The 14,747-nt window shown below is 40.9% G+C and overlaps 1 protein-coding gene across 4 annotated transcripts in view; it reads left to right on the plus strand.

Moving 5' to 3' along the window:
* The window catches only part of LOC137371282 (vasculin-like), a 108,760-nt gene extending 106,587 nt beyond the window's left edge, over window positions 1–2,173 (plus strand). For 3 of the 4 annotated variants that reach the window (XM_068033585.1, XM_068033596.1, XM_068033606.1), the window contains exon 11: window positions 1,542–2,168. In XM_068033585.1, coding sequence (XP_067889686.1) covers window positions 1,542–1,691 — 150 coding nt within the window. In that variant the 3' untranslated portion in view covers window positions 1,692–2,168. Of the gene's footprint in view, window positions 1–1,541 lie in introns of all 4 variants that reach the window. The other variant, XM_068033616.1, reaches the window with a different exon arrangement.
* Window positions 2,174–14,747: the final 12,574 nt, after the last annotated feature.

Below are 14,747 nucleotides of genomic sequence, written 5' to 3' on the forward strand. Positions count from 1 at the left end.
CCATAGATTGCTGGAATAAAGAATACTGTCTGATTTAAAAGGTACAATAATGAATTTAAGTTAATAAAAACAAGAAATGCTGGAAATACTCAGCAGGTCTGGCAGCATCTGTGGAGAGAGAAGCAGAGTTAACGTTTCATGTCTGGCTGCAATCTAACCTAGATGTTCTAAGCTGTTCATAAACTGCAGGGATGAGGCTTGTGTGATTTATGAATGTCCTCTGAACCACAAGGCAACAACTTTGAATTAAATTTTTTCAGATACTGAGAAATTGTCATATTTTTTTAAAAAAAAACAACCTCCCTTCCGAATTGTTGACATGAACATTGTAGCGTCAGTGTTATCGCATTTAGAAGGTGGCATTCCCTTCCTTTGTGGAGTTATTACAGAATTACCAGGGAACCGATTGCAGAGAAATGTTAGTTATACAGTATCACATAAATTTAAACCACACTTACTCACTAAATTAAACTAAAACTGGCAAATGAGATAAAAGATATTTAGGAATGCTTATGTAAAAACATACTTTTGGAATCATTTAGATTAAGATACTGCTTTTTGTGCTAAGCATTCAGTTATGTCTAAGTATATCTAAAATCTTCTAAGAGGGAGCAGTTTGTGTGACTGCTTTAAGTATAATCTTTCAAATGTCAGTTTAAATCTAAAATGTATTTTATTTTACATTGGTGAGCAGTAATTTGACATTTATTCAAAAAAGCAGAATTTGGAAGGAATTCTTAACAGTTAGTTTCTGCTAGAAGCTCACCTGTTAAGGGAAGCAGGTTTGAAAACTGGAACAAGAGTAGTTCCCTCTTTTCATCACTTCATATACTACCAACTTAAACAGTGAAATCTAGATTGTAGGTTGGTGCACTGACCGATTGCACCAAGGAGTCACAGATCGTGTGTTCATTCCTGTATTTTCCCTACCTCATTCTTTCACTGCCAGTTTTCATTGATATTCTCTCCCAGAGAGGGAAGGAAATATCAGAAGTTGAATCAATCTAACAACAGACTGAGGAGTGGTATTAGCAAGAGATTTTGAAACGAGTTGCTGTACACCTTCTCACTTTATTAATGTCTGATAGCCCTAAGAACGCGGCTTAAAAATATATAACTTCTTAAATAGGAACAGAATATTTTTGTTTTAAGCATTCTTTATGCCCTTTCATGTTTCTTTTATGTCAGTCATTGAGATTCTTTACACTTGCTGCAGCTCTCTCCACTGTTATAAAGATCCTTATAGTGCCACAGCTCAGCCAATGGGAAGTTGGAAGGGGAAGGATAGTGAGTTAGCTCTGCCTGCACACAGTGCCTCGACTAGTGTACTGATGAGAGTAGGATCAATTAAAAAGAAGATTATTTAGGTTAATGTTTTGGCTGCTACTGAGGCTCATACTCACAATCTGCAGTATTTTGAATTATAGTTACTGTATTGCTGGGTTCTTCACAGATTCAGTATAGTTGGGAAATTTGTTTTAGAAATTATTACTACAATTGATTTTTTCAGATTTTCTTATGTAACTTTTTTTAAATTTCAGCTGCAGAAAAATGGCCTTCGAAAAAATGGTCTTCTGAAAAATGGTCTAACTTGTGACTTCAAATTTAGTACGTGGAAGAGCACTTATAAGCCCCCTGTTAATGATGACCCAGAGACGAGCAGCAGCGATACATCTGATGATGACGTGTGAGAGGTTAAAGAAAGACATAAAAATTATTTGGGTATAATAATTATCATTGTGGTAAACTGCCAAAAATAAACTGCATTAAAAGCAGTACAGTACCCCACCAGAAGAAATTTGAGGGGACTTCTTTATTCAAGAATACAGATTGTTGGACTTGGCCTAATTTGAACTTTGCTTAATGCTTTGTAACGGCCTTTTGTAGTAATGAGGATTTCAGTTGGATTTAGCATTGATCTGCTTCATCACTGCTGACAGAAGATGCATTACTACAATGTGAAAAAAATACTGATCATGGGATAATTCACAGATCTAATAAACCGAATTGAAGTTCAAATTGTGTATTGTTCCATGGAGCTTTTGGCTTAAAGTTGTTCCATTCGTTGAAACAGCACTTTGAAAACACAGTATCCTGCTTGCTGAATCATATTCATTACCAAAACAGGACTCAGCAAGTCCACTGTCTACAGAAAAACAGGTGATGTAGCATGTTGGTCAAAAGTGGAGAAAGATGCAGCAGAATTTTCATTGCCTAAATTTAATGAGTGCTCTTGTACTGTTCCATTTCTTTCTCAAAGTTAATTGCTTTTTAACCATATGTAGTTTTTTATCACCACATTCTTCAATGGGCGGCGCAGTGGTTAGCACCGCAGCCTCACAGCTCCAGCGACCCGGGTTCAATTCTGGGTACTGCCTGTGTGGAGTTTGCAAGTTCTCCCTGTGTCTGTGTGGGTTTTCTCCAGGTACTCCGGTTTCCTCCCACCACCAAAGACTTGCAGGTTGATAGGTATTTGTTGATAGGCCATTATAAATTGCCCCTAGTATAGGTAGGTGGTAGGGGGATATAGGGACAGGTGGGGATGTGGTAGGAATATGGGATTAGTGTAGGATTAGTATAAATGGGTGGTTGATGGTCGGCACAGACTCGGTGGGCCGAAGGGCCTGTTTCAGTGCTGTATCTCTAAATAAATTTTTAAAAAAATTTGTAGGAAGAAAAGTTCTGAGATCAAGAGCTTTATCTGCGCTGCACACAGCCTTGATATTCAGGGTGGACTGTACAAAGCAAACTATTGAAAATTGACATATTATTTTGATAAAGCAGTTATTTACAAGTCTTACCAAAAGGTTATGATCACAGTTGCTGGATCTATTCACTAAATGGAATAAAAACTGGATTTGCAGCAAGTCTGCTGCTGGTCTGACTTTGTGCCAGAACCATTTTTGGAGTTGGTGCTCCTGCATATTTAATATCTGTCTTCTGGGCAGCCTTCAAATTCCCATTACCTTGTAACGGATGTGGAAATCTTTTATAAAAACAAAAACCCTTTGTGGTTATGATCATAATGCACTGTGGCTTTAATCTCCACACAAGGACTTGAGCACATAATCTAGGTTAACACTTCAGTCCAGTACGAAGGGAGTGCTACATTGTCTGAGGTGTTGTCCTTCAGATAATGCATTAAACTAAGCCGGTTCTGGTTGTTTAAGATGGACTAAAAACATCCTATTACACTATTCAAAATGCATGGAATTTTCTTGGTATCCTAGTTAAAATTATTCCCTCAACCAATAGCAGGAAAAGCTCAACAATAGCCATTCAGCTCATTGCTCTGTGCGCGACCTTGCTGTGTCCGGAATGACTACTGCATTACTGTGTAACAGTAATTGAACAATCTAACTCATTCTTTGAAATACTTTGTGATTTTGATAAGTGGTACGGCACAATACAAATGTAAGTTCTCTTCCTTTCTGCTTTCATCCATTCCAAATTGTGTGGCTTTGGTTTCATGAAGAGTGGGTATATGTGCTAAATTATTTTAGTGAACCATTGCAATCTGACTGCATTGATTTTGTTTTACTTGTCTTAAAAAAAAAAGTAGTAGTTATAATTTGACTGTAAAGATATCCTTAAAGCATTTAATATACAGCTATTTAAAATTTAAATTGTATATAACTCTTGGCAGGTGTGTTATATGCACAAGGATCTCTGACTGGCCAAAGGAATACACAATTAATGGGAAAATACTGAGAAGTGTAGAGGAAGTGAATGTTCACAGATCCCTGAAGGTAGCAGGACAGGTCGATAAGGTTGTTAAGAAGGCATATGGAATCCTTTCCTTGATTAGCTGAGGTATGGAATATAAGAGCAAGGAGGTTATTCTGGAACTGTATAACTCATTGGTTAGGCCACAACTTGAGTACTGTGTGCAATTCTGGTCACTTCATTACAGAAAGGATATAATTGCACTAGAGAGGGTACAGAGGAGATTTATGAGAATGGTGCCGGGACTGGAAAAATGCAGCTATGAGGAAAGATTGGATAGGCTGGGATTGTTCTCCTTGGAACAGAGAAAGCTGAGGGGATATCTGATTGAAATGTATAAAGTTTTGAGGTGCCTGGATAGAGTGGAGGTCATTTTACTTTATTCACTTTAGCAGAGAGGTCAGTGATGAGGGGCATAGATTTAAAGTGATTGGTAGAAAAAGTAGAGGGGAGATGAGGAAAAGCTTTTTCACCCAGAAGGTGGTAGGGATCTGGAACTCACTGCCTGAAAGAGTAGTTGAGGCAGAAACCCTCAACTCATTCAAAAGGATTCTGGATATGCACCTCAAGGGCCGTAATCTGCAGAGCTATGGAAGGTGGGAATAGGATGATTTTTCGGCCGGCACAGACATGATGAGCGAAGTGCCTTTAAACTTTCAATGATTCTATGACTCAGTCAATTATTTAAACACTAACAGATCTCTCCTGGCATTCCTTCCTGACTCAGGCTACGCTATTTTATAAAGTTTTATAGTGTATAACATTGGATATTATATCCAGACCACTGATTTTGTGGGGACTGAATAAGCCTAATTCAATTTTTATTTCACAGTATTCTGGTATTGGAAATCAAATTTTCTGTGAAATCCATAAGTGGCCTTGATAATAGTTGATCAATTTCCACAGGAGTTCTCCTACTCATTGTCATAACCTAGGCAGAATAATCAGAGAAATGCCAGAGACACTGCTTGCACCATTTTTTCTAGACATTCTGTGGCTCTTTTGGTGAAGTTACAGTGGGCAAATGGGAGAAACCCTGCAAAAATTCAGCTGTAAGCCTACAATTCTAGTTTTTTAGCTCTTGGTCTTTTAAAATGTAGGAGACGCAACAAGAAGGTAGGTAACATATCCCAAGCTAGAGGTAGTACCAGAATCAGAAAGAGAGAGGCTGTCCTTGAGATGGAAAATACTCAAGTTAGAGAAAGTGGGGTCTGGAGACTGGGGCTGAGAGGAGTAGGGAGGCAGAGGCTCAGAGGAAGGAGGGTATGCTTGAGGTTGTCAGGTTAGGGATGGCTGGAGAGGGTTTGCTTTTTGGGAGCAGTTTTGAGGCATAAGATCAGGAAGACTTGGCATTTGTGGCTAGAGTGAACTGAGTTGAAGCAGTAAAATGATCCTGAAGTTTGGAAATGCTGCAGGGGTATCTCAGTTTTGTATCTCTGAACGGGGGATCTTGAGTTTTAGCAGCATCAGCTTCAACAGCACTGGAGGGAGGGTAAGAAAGAGGCCCTGCCATATTGGCAATACTCGGGAGTTAGAATCTGGGAGGTGACTTTCAGGGTTTCACAGTATTAGGAGTTTGGGGGTATAGTGGAGCAGATGCTTCAGCAGGAATTAAAGCAGTCACAACAGGAGCATAATTGACCATCTCCAGCTGCTTTGTCAGCATACCCACAGTGGAGGATTCTGGAGCAGCAGCAATATGGTGCATGTATGTGTCATCAGACTCCAGAGTATATCTATGCCGTGGGGGAGGATCATTGTCACCACAGCAAATCCAAGTGGCGAATTTAATTTCTAGGCAAGTAGGCCAAATTGAGCATCAGGCCTTCAATCCAGGAATGAGCCTCTCCAAAAAAAAAAAAATTTTTAGATTTACAAGTTACTGAGTAAGAATGAGCACCATTTTGCAGAATTGTCATTTTATGGATCTCTTAAGTAAAAAATGTTAATTTTACTGATGACATTTTCCAAGCTGAAAATTTAAGATTGCCACTTAACCGACTTTGCAAAATATTTTGAGTATTTTCTTCGCTTCATTAACTCCTTCTCTCTGCTTGGTAAGTTTATCTCACTATGCTTTAGTTTCTCATTTTGCAGTTTCCTCTACACTTTTTTTTTCCTCACCTTTTTGATTGATGTATTCCTACCTCCTTAATGGTTGCTGGTTTACAAATTTAAACTAAAGTGGCATGAAACCTGTGAGTAAGGTGTGACATGATAGGCTAAATATGTGCTATGTCTACACTATTTTTAGTGGTGCATTAGAGAATATGGTACATGCATACGAACATACAAATTAGGAACAGGAGTAGGCTATTCAGCTCCTTCGAGCCTGCGCTGCCATTTAATAAGATCATGGAGAGCTGATTGTGGCCTCAACTCCACTTTCTTGCCTACCCCCAATACCGTTTGACTCCCTTGTTAGTCAAGAATTTATCTACCTTTTCCATAAAAATATTCAATGACCCTGCCTCTACTGCTCTGTGGGGAAGAGAGTTCCAAAGACCCACAACACTTTGAGAGAAAAATATTTCTCCTCATCACCGTCTTAAGTGGGCGACCCCTTATTTTTTAAACTGTGTCCCCTAGTTCTAATCTCTCTCACAAGGGGAAACAGCCTTTCAGCATCCATCCTGTCAAGTCCCCTCAGGATCTTTCATGTTTCAATACGATCACCCCTCATTCTTCTAAACTCCAACCTTTCTTCATAAGATAACGCTCCCCCCCCCCCCCCCACCCCACCCTCCCCTCAACCATCCCAGGTATTAATCGAGTGAACCCTCACTGAATTGCCTCTAATACATTTATATCCTTTCTTTAAATAAGATCAAAACTGTAGATCATTCTCCAGATGTAGTCTCAATATCCTATACAACTGTAGCAAAATATCCCTACTTTTACATTCCATTCGCCTTGCAATAAACAACACCATTCAATTTGCCTTCTAACCACTTGCTATATCTGCATACCAACCTTTTGTGGTTTTGGTATCTTATGCTGACAGGAAAGCTATAATAAGATCCAATGACCTGAATCTTGCAGTCAGTGCCGAAGTGCTCGCCACTGACTTTTTGTAGAAAGCTGTGCACAAAGATCTAATAGTCTCTAGTGTGGGTTTCACCTTTGCTGACAATTTGATTCTGGCGCCAACTGTAGGGGATCTTGGGTATCCAACAACAGTGATATCAAGCAGCCAATGACATTGAAGAATTCTCATGGACAGCAAACCAGGAAATAAAATGCATGGATTATCTGTCACTTTTTAGTCACTTTATGGAGAGCGACATAAAGAGTGGGACATACACATGGGATTAAATAACAAATTGAAATATAATACACAAACTTTTAAATTTATTCCACAGATGTAAAGTTAGTTTTTCAGGGCCAGAGAGGTTGTTAGGCAGGAATTATGAACTCAGTACATTGTTTCAAAACCCAGTTAGATCTCAGACAACACAGCATAACTTTTTCACAGGTTTTCACAGTGAGGCCAATAGTGCAAAAGTGGAAACATGCATTAATTCAAATGATGTCCATCTGCGGGGATTTCAATAGCACACCCCGTGGCAGAGTAGGGAATCACTAACAGCAACTTCTGGATTTCTGCATTTAACTGTGAACGTGTGGACTCCAGAAATTGTTAGTTTCACAGATGAAAATACATAAACAGAAGAGTTATAAAAATTAGAACAGTTTTAAAAGACTGGTACATTTTCTGTCAACAAAAATGGAGGACAAGTCACATAACACATATCACTAGAATCCACCTCCATGTCTACTAGAATTAAAACCAATTAACCCTGTCTACATAGAATTGAGACAGTTTATTACATATGGATGTGAGCTATACACAAAACGAACTAAAACAAAGACACGCCAGACTCTAAGGCTCCAGCTACCCTTCACCACAACAGAGTCTGAACAGCCCTTATTATCAAAATAGGACCATTGAAAGCTATTGTACAACCAATCAGGAACTAAAACCAAAAGTCACATGAGGAAAACTAACACTTAATGAGTTTATCTTTAAACATAATGGTTTTGAAGAACAAAGGAGACTTCTCGATTCAGTCATCAAGTTATCAACATCAGTCTGGACTCTCAAACACACGGTCAACAGTGAAAGCTTTCTTTCGTTCCAGCACAAGGTTGAGAGAGAAAGGGACCAGTTCCAGCTAACATTTGAACCCTGCTGAGACAAGTTGAAAGCCAACTGCAGCAGAGAAAAGAGAGTGCCTTTGAAACAACTCCACCTGTGAAAATTGAACGAAGAATACCAATACCATTATCAAACAGAAGTGAGCCACCAGAAGTCTTCATCCCTGCAAGTACAAGAAAACCAGCAAACAGGCCTGCAACTTTAAAACTCATCTTCCGAGAGGATCCCAAAGGTTTTCCTGAAACAACAGACTTTTGCACCTTGAACTCTTCCCACCTCTTACCCTTTCTCTTTGTGTGTACCTGTGAGAGAGAATGCGTGCGTGAGTGCTGTTGCGAAAATTTTCGGTAACTATTTAATCTTAGCTTTTCTCAGGTTTTAAAACCTGTCACTGTCTGTTTATTTGGCAAACAAAACACAGTCTGAAACACTCATTTAAACAAAAACACTGTCTGTAGTCAGTTGGGAGGTGAGTGGTGGAAACTAGCCACGCCATCACCCACCTGGCCATAACACTAACCACTGACAGTTTTGTTGTCATTACAACTGCAAAATTGGGGCCAATATATTTTAATCTGGTTGATCCCCTCTTACAATATTAAATGTATCACAGGGCCACATACAGGGATAAGCGATGTTGCAAGTACATTAAAACCTGTACAAACTGAGAGATCCAATTAACTTACATGGTAAAATGTAAAGGAGGTACTCAGAAACCATGGACACCTGCAAAATAAAAACTACAAACACACTTCAAGTCACAAAATCATTTTACAATGTAAAGCACTGGACACCCAGGTCAGTGCAAGGCAGCAGTGGGTTATATGAAAGAAATGGCTTTTGAGGAATGGAGAGCACTTTAGCCAGCAGACACAACGGCAGAGAAATTGCTTTGTCTTTGGGATTGAATACCAGCAGGGATAGAGCAATTTCTCTGTTCCTATGGATATTGGGTAAAGAACTCCCCGTTTGACTGAAAATTTTTGCAGTGCATACAATGACTATTTTGAAAATAAGGACAGCTGCAAAAATAGGATAGCTGATCCCATTCCCTAAGGTATCTGGATTTGTAGGTTTCACTTATGATCAGGTGAAGGGGGGTGGGGGGAGAGACACTGTAGAAGGGCTCCCCTCTTGTCCCTCTCCTTGTTGACCACAACAGGTTTTTTTTATGTGAATGTACTTGCCAATTCAGTGAGTGAGTAACTATTTATGTGCTATGATCATAAAAAGAACCAATTGGACAGGTTTTCTTGACTTTAACAAAGAAAGAGGTTAGCTTTATTGTACTTACACCGATCTAAGTAAAATAAAAACCTACGCTGCAACTTTCTCTCTCTCTCTCTCTCTCATTCACATTCTCACTCACTCACTCACTCACTCGGTTCACACATACAAATTGGTTACAGTGTGGGGAAGGATTGATTGGTCAGATTAGAGTCTGGAGCAATAAAAAGGGGTATACAATCTGTGTTAGTTGGTGACTTGGCTGACTTCAAGCTGAACTCTGTTGTCCTGAGGCAGATATGGGCAACTGATTCAGTGGTTTTTCTGGAGACAGCAATGTGGGTGATTCCCTTCATGGGATCTCTGCAGCAGCGATAGGCCTTGGTTATGGCTAGCAAGCAGGGTTTGAAGCTTGAAAGTTGGATTGGAGAGAGAGAGAAGCAACCCGACTTCGGTCTTCTCTGGTCAGTGTCTAGTTACTTGTCTCAGTTGCTGCAGAGAAAACACCAGCAGAAACACACAGATGGTGGGCCTATCACATGCCTGTCACCCAGTGATTCAACATGATGGCTCATTGTATATTCCATCTTGCAACTTAATTAGTTCATGTCTAGGAATTCCTTTCTCTCAACCAGGGTCCCATTGTTCGAGTGATTAGGTTTGAGTGGCTTGTCTCCACTAGTGTAATGTCCCAAGTGATTCCTTTATTATCTTGTTCATTGGGAGCGGGACAGGTAGTTCACACAAAATTCCCCAGGTCATTGTTTGGAGCGATCTGGGCAGATAACTTGGTCTCCACCTTGAAGCGTTGGAATGTAGCATATAGTGTTGCAAACCGTGGCCATCTTGGCTGCCAGCAGTCACCTTTTATCTGTTCCCTTTTCCCTTTCTTAATTTTAATTCCGGTTTCCAGCCGGTGGATTTAAACATCATCATTCAGCATAGCACGATTTCGTGTCACACGGTACTTGTAAACACTTTTATAATGGATTTTCTCATTGAAATAAGGGTCACCATGTTCTCAGTGCATTTAATATACTGTTTACTGTACTTTGTTTGTTGGGTGTATCATTTTTATTTATTCACTCATAGGATTTGGAAGTCACTGGCAAGGCCAGCATTTATTGCACATCCCTAATAGCCCTTGAGGAGCAAGTATTGAGTCACCTACTCGAAGAACTACTGATGGTGTGGTGTAGATATACCCACAGTGATGTTAGGGAGTTCCAGGATTTCAATCCAGTTACAGTGAAAGAGCAGTGATATATTTCCAAGTCAGGATGAAGTGTGACTTGGAGGTGAATTTAAAGATGGTACTGCCCTTGTCCTTCTGGGTGATAGAGGTCGCAGATTTGTGGGGTATTTATCTATTTTCATTTGTACTAGCTTTTTTTAAAAGAAGTTTATACCTTTGAATCCAGCATATATAAATAGCTGTTTTACAGAATTATTTGTAGATCTGATTGAGATCAAATTTCAGAAGTTTTTATTCAAATTTTATATTGAGTGATTTTAAAATGGGCTTTGTGTACATGTGTGTTAAGCAGGAAAAGATTTTATATGTATAGTGTTACGACCAGATGGGAAAGGTGTCTAGGGGTCCCTCTCAGTCTTCACGTGGTCTTACCATAACGAGGTTTAATTTTGATCACACCATGTTTTTAGCTCCCCCTTGGTGAAGCCTTGTTCACCGCTTTCCAATTATATGGCAGAGAAACCAGCACAAACAGGTTTTCATAGGTTTAAAGAAGAAAAGTTGAAATTTATTAAACTTAAACTCTAATTCAGTTAACGCCTAAGGATACACGATGTGCCCACACTAGCATGCATATGCGATACACACAAGCAAATAGAAACAGAAAAGAGAAGAAAAAAATGAAGTGGAAATGTTTGAGGCAATATATGAAGAGTTGTTGTTACGGTTCTTTGAGCTCACTGTAGAGTCCTTGATTATAGATAGATCTTGCTTTTTGTTGGGGCCCAGTATTCTTAAACCTTGTTCGCAGTAGGAGACTTCTCTCTTGGGGTTCATGTGTCTTCAGTGGATTCAGAGGCTTGTGAGAAAGAGATGGGAGCAGGCAGGAGAAATCTTCTCAGCCCAGGAGCAATCTTCTCAGCCCAGGAGCAAACAGTCTTTCTGCTCAAACTCTCTGTGGCTAGTTCCAAAAACCCTGGACCAGCCAGTTAGTCATGTGACCATCTGGTCCAACCAGTCCTGGCCCCTGTGGATTGCATCACCCCAGCCGGCCCTGAAATGTGCTTGCCCACCCCCCTCACTGTCCGGTAATCAACATCCATTGTGGGTTGAATGTGTCAGGGAATGGTCCTTTGTCTTCACAAGCACCGTCTGTTAGTATGCAAATATCTTTTCCAGCCATGGCTGAACTGTTCAACAAGTAATTTCCTCGCTCCAGCAACAGTTAAAATTCAATGTTCATATGACAAAACCAATGTGCCTCATTCTTGGCAGGTGGGGGCCTGCATGACACCTCCACACCAGCGGAATGAAATGCAATTTGAGAAAAGCACATTTCATTGAAAGGGTTGAGAGAAAATATAAGATACAGAAAAGAAAACCATGCATTTCTTTCATTCATTCCCATTCATTCATAAATCCTAAATCTTATTACAGCCTGTCTTTCTTGGTGCCAGTGCTGTTTTAATTGTCCCCTTTTGGCATCCCAGTTAACATGTGGTTCTTTGGGGAAGTTTTTCTTCAGTTTGCCCATTTCCCTGGCTGCCTAAGGTCTTTGAGATGGTTAGGTTTAATTAGCCCTGAGTTGGAATTTTTTTCTTTCTCAGGAGAGTCAGTAGTGGGTGGGTCTATCCTGAACTCTCTTTCAGTGCTTTGCTGAGTAATTCAAAGGCTTTTGACTCCAGTGGATGGGTGGTTTGCTTTTATTCTGACCGTGGGGGAGGATTCTTATCTAATCTCCCCTTTGTCCTCTGGGACACTCCTGCCTGCAGGTATTTGTGCAGACTCTACTGCACTCCCCTGTGGCACTTTGACTAGGTGTGGCATCACCCTCATGGTTTCTCTGCCACCTAGAGGTCTTTCTTTGTCTCTGCAGGTTCCTGTAAATGCTGTTAGCAACTCTGGTGGGGTGCTTCTAGTGTCTGCATTTACATAGGAGGATGTGGGGTCTAACTTTTCAAATTTTTCAGGTTTGGCTGACTGGACAGTAAGGGTTTTCATTCGGGATTCCTCCCGGACTTCCTTTAACCTGCACTCTTGGTCGCTTTTTCTTCTTCCCTTTCTAACCTTTTGCCAGCCTCGTACCTGCCTGTCCCCTTTTGTTCTCGGCGGGGGTCCCTTACAGTTCACCAGCCCTCTTCTGGAGGGTCCTCCTAACACCAGTACAGGACTTAGGGGTGCAGGTTTCACTGTAGGTTGGGGTTTTCCCTGAACCTGGCACATGTGGCAACTCCTGCAGTACGCCACCACATCTTTGTGGAATTTTGGCCAGTCAAACTGCTGTCTTATGTGGGTTTCGGTTTTTTTATATACCGGCATGTACAGCCACTGTAGTCTCGTGGGCCCTTCTTAATATTTCTCTCCAGTACCTCTGCGGCACCACTAACTGGTAAACTACTGTCCACACCTCACTGTCAGGTCTGTGAGGAGAACTCCATTTCCTCATCAGTACTTCATTCTTTAAATAGTAGCAATCAGAGACTTCCTCTGCTTCACTTTTTCAAACTGAGCAGCCTGTGCTAACTCTTGCAATATTGGGTCAGCTCACTGAGCCTCAGCTAGAAAAAATCCACTTAATTAATTTTGTTGGTCTCCTAACTTTCCTCAGACAGACAGACCTGGTCATTTGCTTGCAGTGCCAATTCAGTCTCCTCTGGGGGAGCTTGTTTGATCACGGCTTGATCCACTACACATTCAGGGAAACTGCAGGAGTCTGTCTCCTGCCACTACTCTGTCTGTCTGACCTCCTGCAGTCTTTCACTACTGGGGGAGTGCTACCAGCTTCACCCCCACCAGATTATTACCTAGGAGCAGGTCAACCCTGTCCACAGGCAAACTAGGGACAATCCCTACAGTCACCGGTTCCGAAACCTTCTCACCCTTTGTCCTTTTCAGATTTGTGGGAGTGATTAGGAAAGGTTCTGCCCTGGGAAACTGACTTATAAATTAAAGCAAACTCATCGGCTAGAACGGCCACTTGCCGGGCTCTCTGAACCCGCTGCCGCTCTACCTGGGTCTTTATGGAGAGTGGGAGAGAGTTTTTAAATTCCTCTAACAGAATTACTTCTCTGAGATTCTCATGGCTGAGCTGTACTTTAAGAGCCTTCAGCCACTGGTCAAAAGCCAGCTGCTTACTTTTTTCAAACTCCAGATAAGTTTGATTAGCTTACTTCTTGAGGGTTCTAAACTTTTGGCGATAGGCTTCGGGTACTAATTCATATGCCCCGACGATAGCATTTTTTGTCAGTTCATAATTTGATGAACTCTCGTCTGGCAACAGGGAATAAAGCTCATGGGCTTTTCCAGTTAGCTTGCTTTGTAATAAGAGACCAGGTTTCAGCTGGCCATTTTAGCTGCCTTGCCAGTTATTCAAAGGACACAAAAAATCCTTCTACATCCTCATCATTGAATTTTGGAATTAGTTGAGCTAGTTTTAACAGTTTTGTACCCAGCCCTGAATTATGCTCCTCCATATTGGCCATGCTTTCACTGGGGTTACTCTGTCGCCCCCAAGTTAACTCAAGCTGCTTCAGCTCTCTTTCTTCGCATTCCTTCCAGAATATTCTTTCTCTCTCTCTCCTCTCATTCCTTCTCCTGTCTTTCTCTCTCTCTCTCTCTCTCTCTCTCTCTCTCCTCTCTTTCTTTTCACATTCCTTCTGGAAGGCTCTCTCTTTCTCCCTGACCTCTAATTCAAGTTTCCTCTGTTCCAATTGTATCTTTGCTACCAGTACCCTGTCTGGGTCTGCTTCTAACCCTTTTTCTGCCTCTTCAGATTCAAGGGAAAAATGTTTGGTCACTAGTCTTAGGAGTTCAGACTTCCTAGCCTTGCCACATACAGTGATCCCACGCTGCTCATCCATTTTCCTCAACTCCTCTATAGACAGTACTTTTAACTTACCCCAAATTACTTCAACCTGGCTTGGGGAGCTACTAGCTTCAGTTGCAGACAAGTTGGTATTCAAGCACACATAACCACAAGAAAACCTGTATTGAAATCTTGCTCTTTTTTGATTGGGAGCAAATTTGCTTCCCACTTCCAATTTCTCGTTCGTCTGTGAGTCAATCCCAGATGAGCCCCCAAATTTCTGTTACGACCAGGTGAGAAAGGTGTCTAGGGGTCCCTCTCAGCCTTCACCTGGTCTTACTGTAACAGGGTTTTATTTTAAACAGTGTTTTTTGATCCCCCTTGATAAATCCTTGTTCACCGCTTTCCAATTATAAGGCAAAGAAACCAGCACAAACAGGTTTTCTTAGGTTTAAAGAAGAAAAGTTGAAATTTATTAAACTTAAACTCTAATTTGGTTAACGCCTATGGATACATGACGCACCCAAGCTTGCATGCATATGCGATACACACATGCAAATAGAGACAGAAAAGAGCAGAAGAAAAAAATGAAGTGGAAAAGTTTGAGGCAATATCTGAAGAGTTTTTGTGATGGT

The sequence above is a fragment of the Heterodontus francisci genome, chromosome 1 (assembly GCF_036365525.1).
Source record: "Heterodontus francisci isolate sHetFra1 chromosome 1, sHetFra1.hap1, whole genome shotgun sequence".
Lineage (NCBI taxonomy): Eukaryota > Metazoa > Chordata > Chondrichthyes > Heterodontiformes > Heterodontidae > Heterodontus > Heterodontus francisci.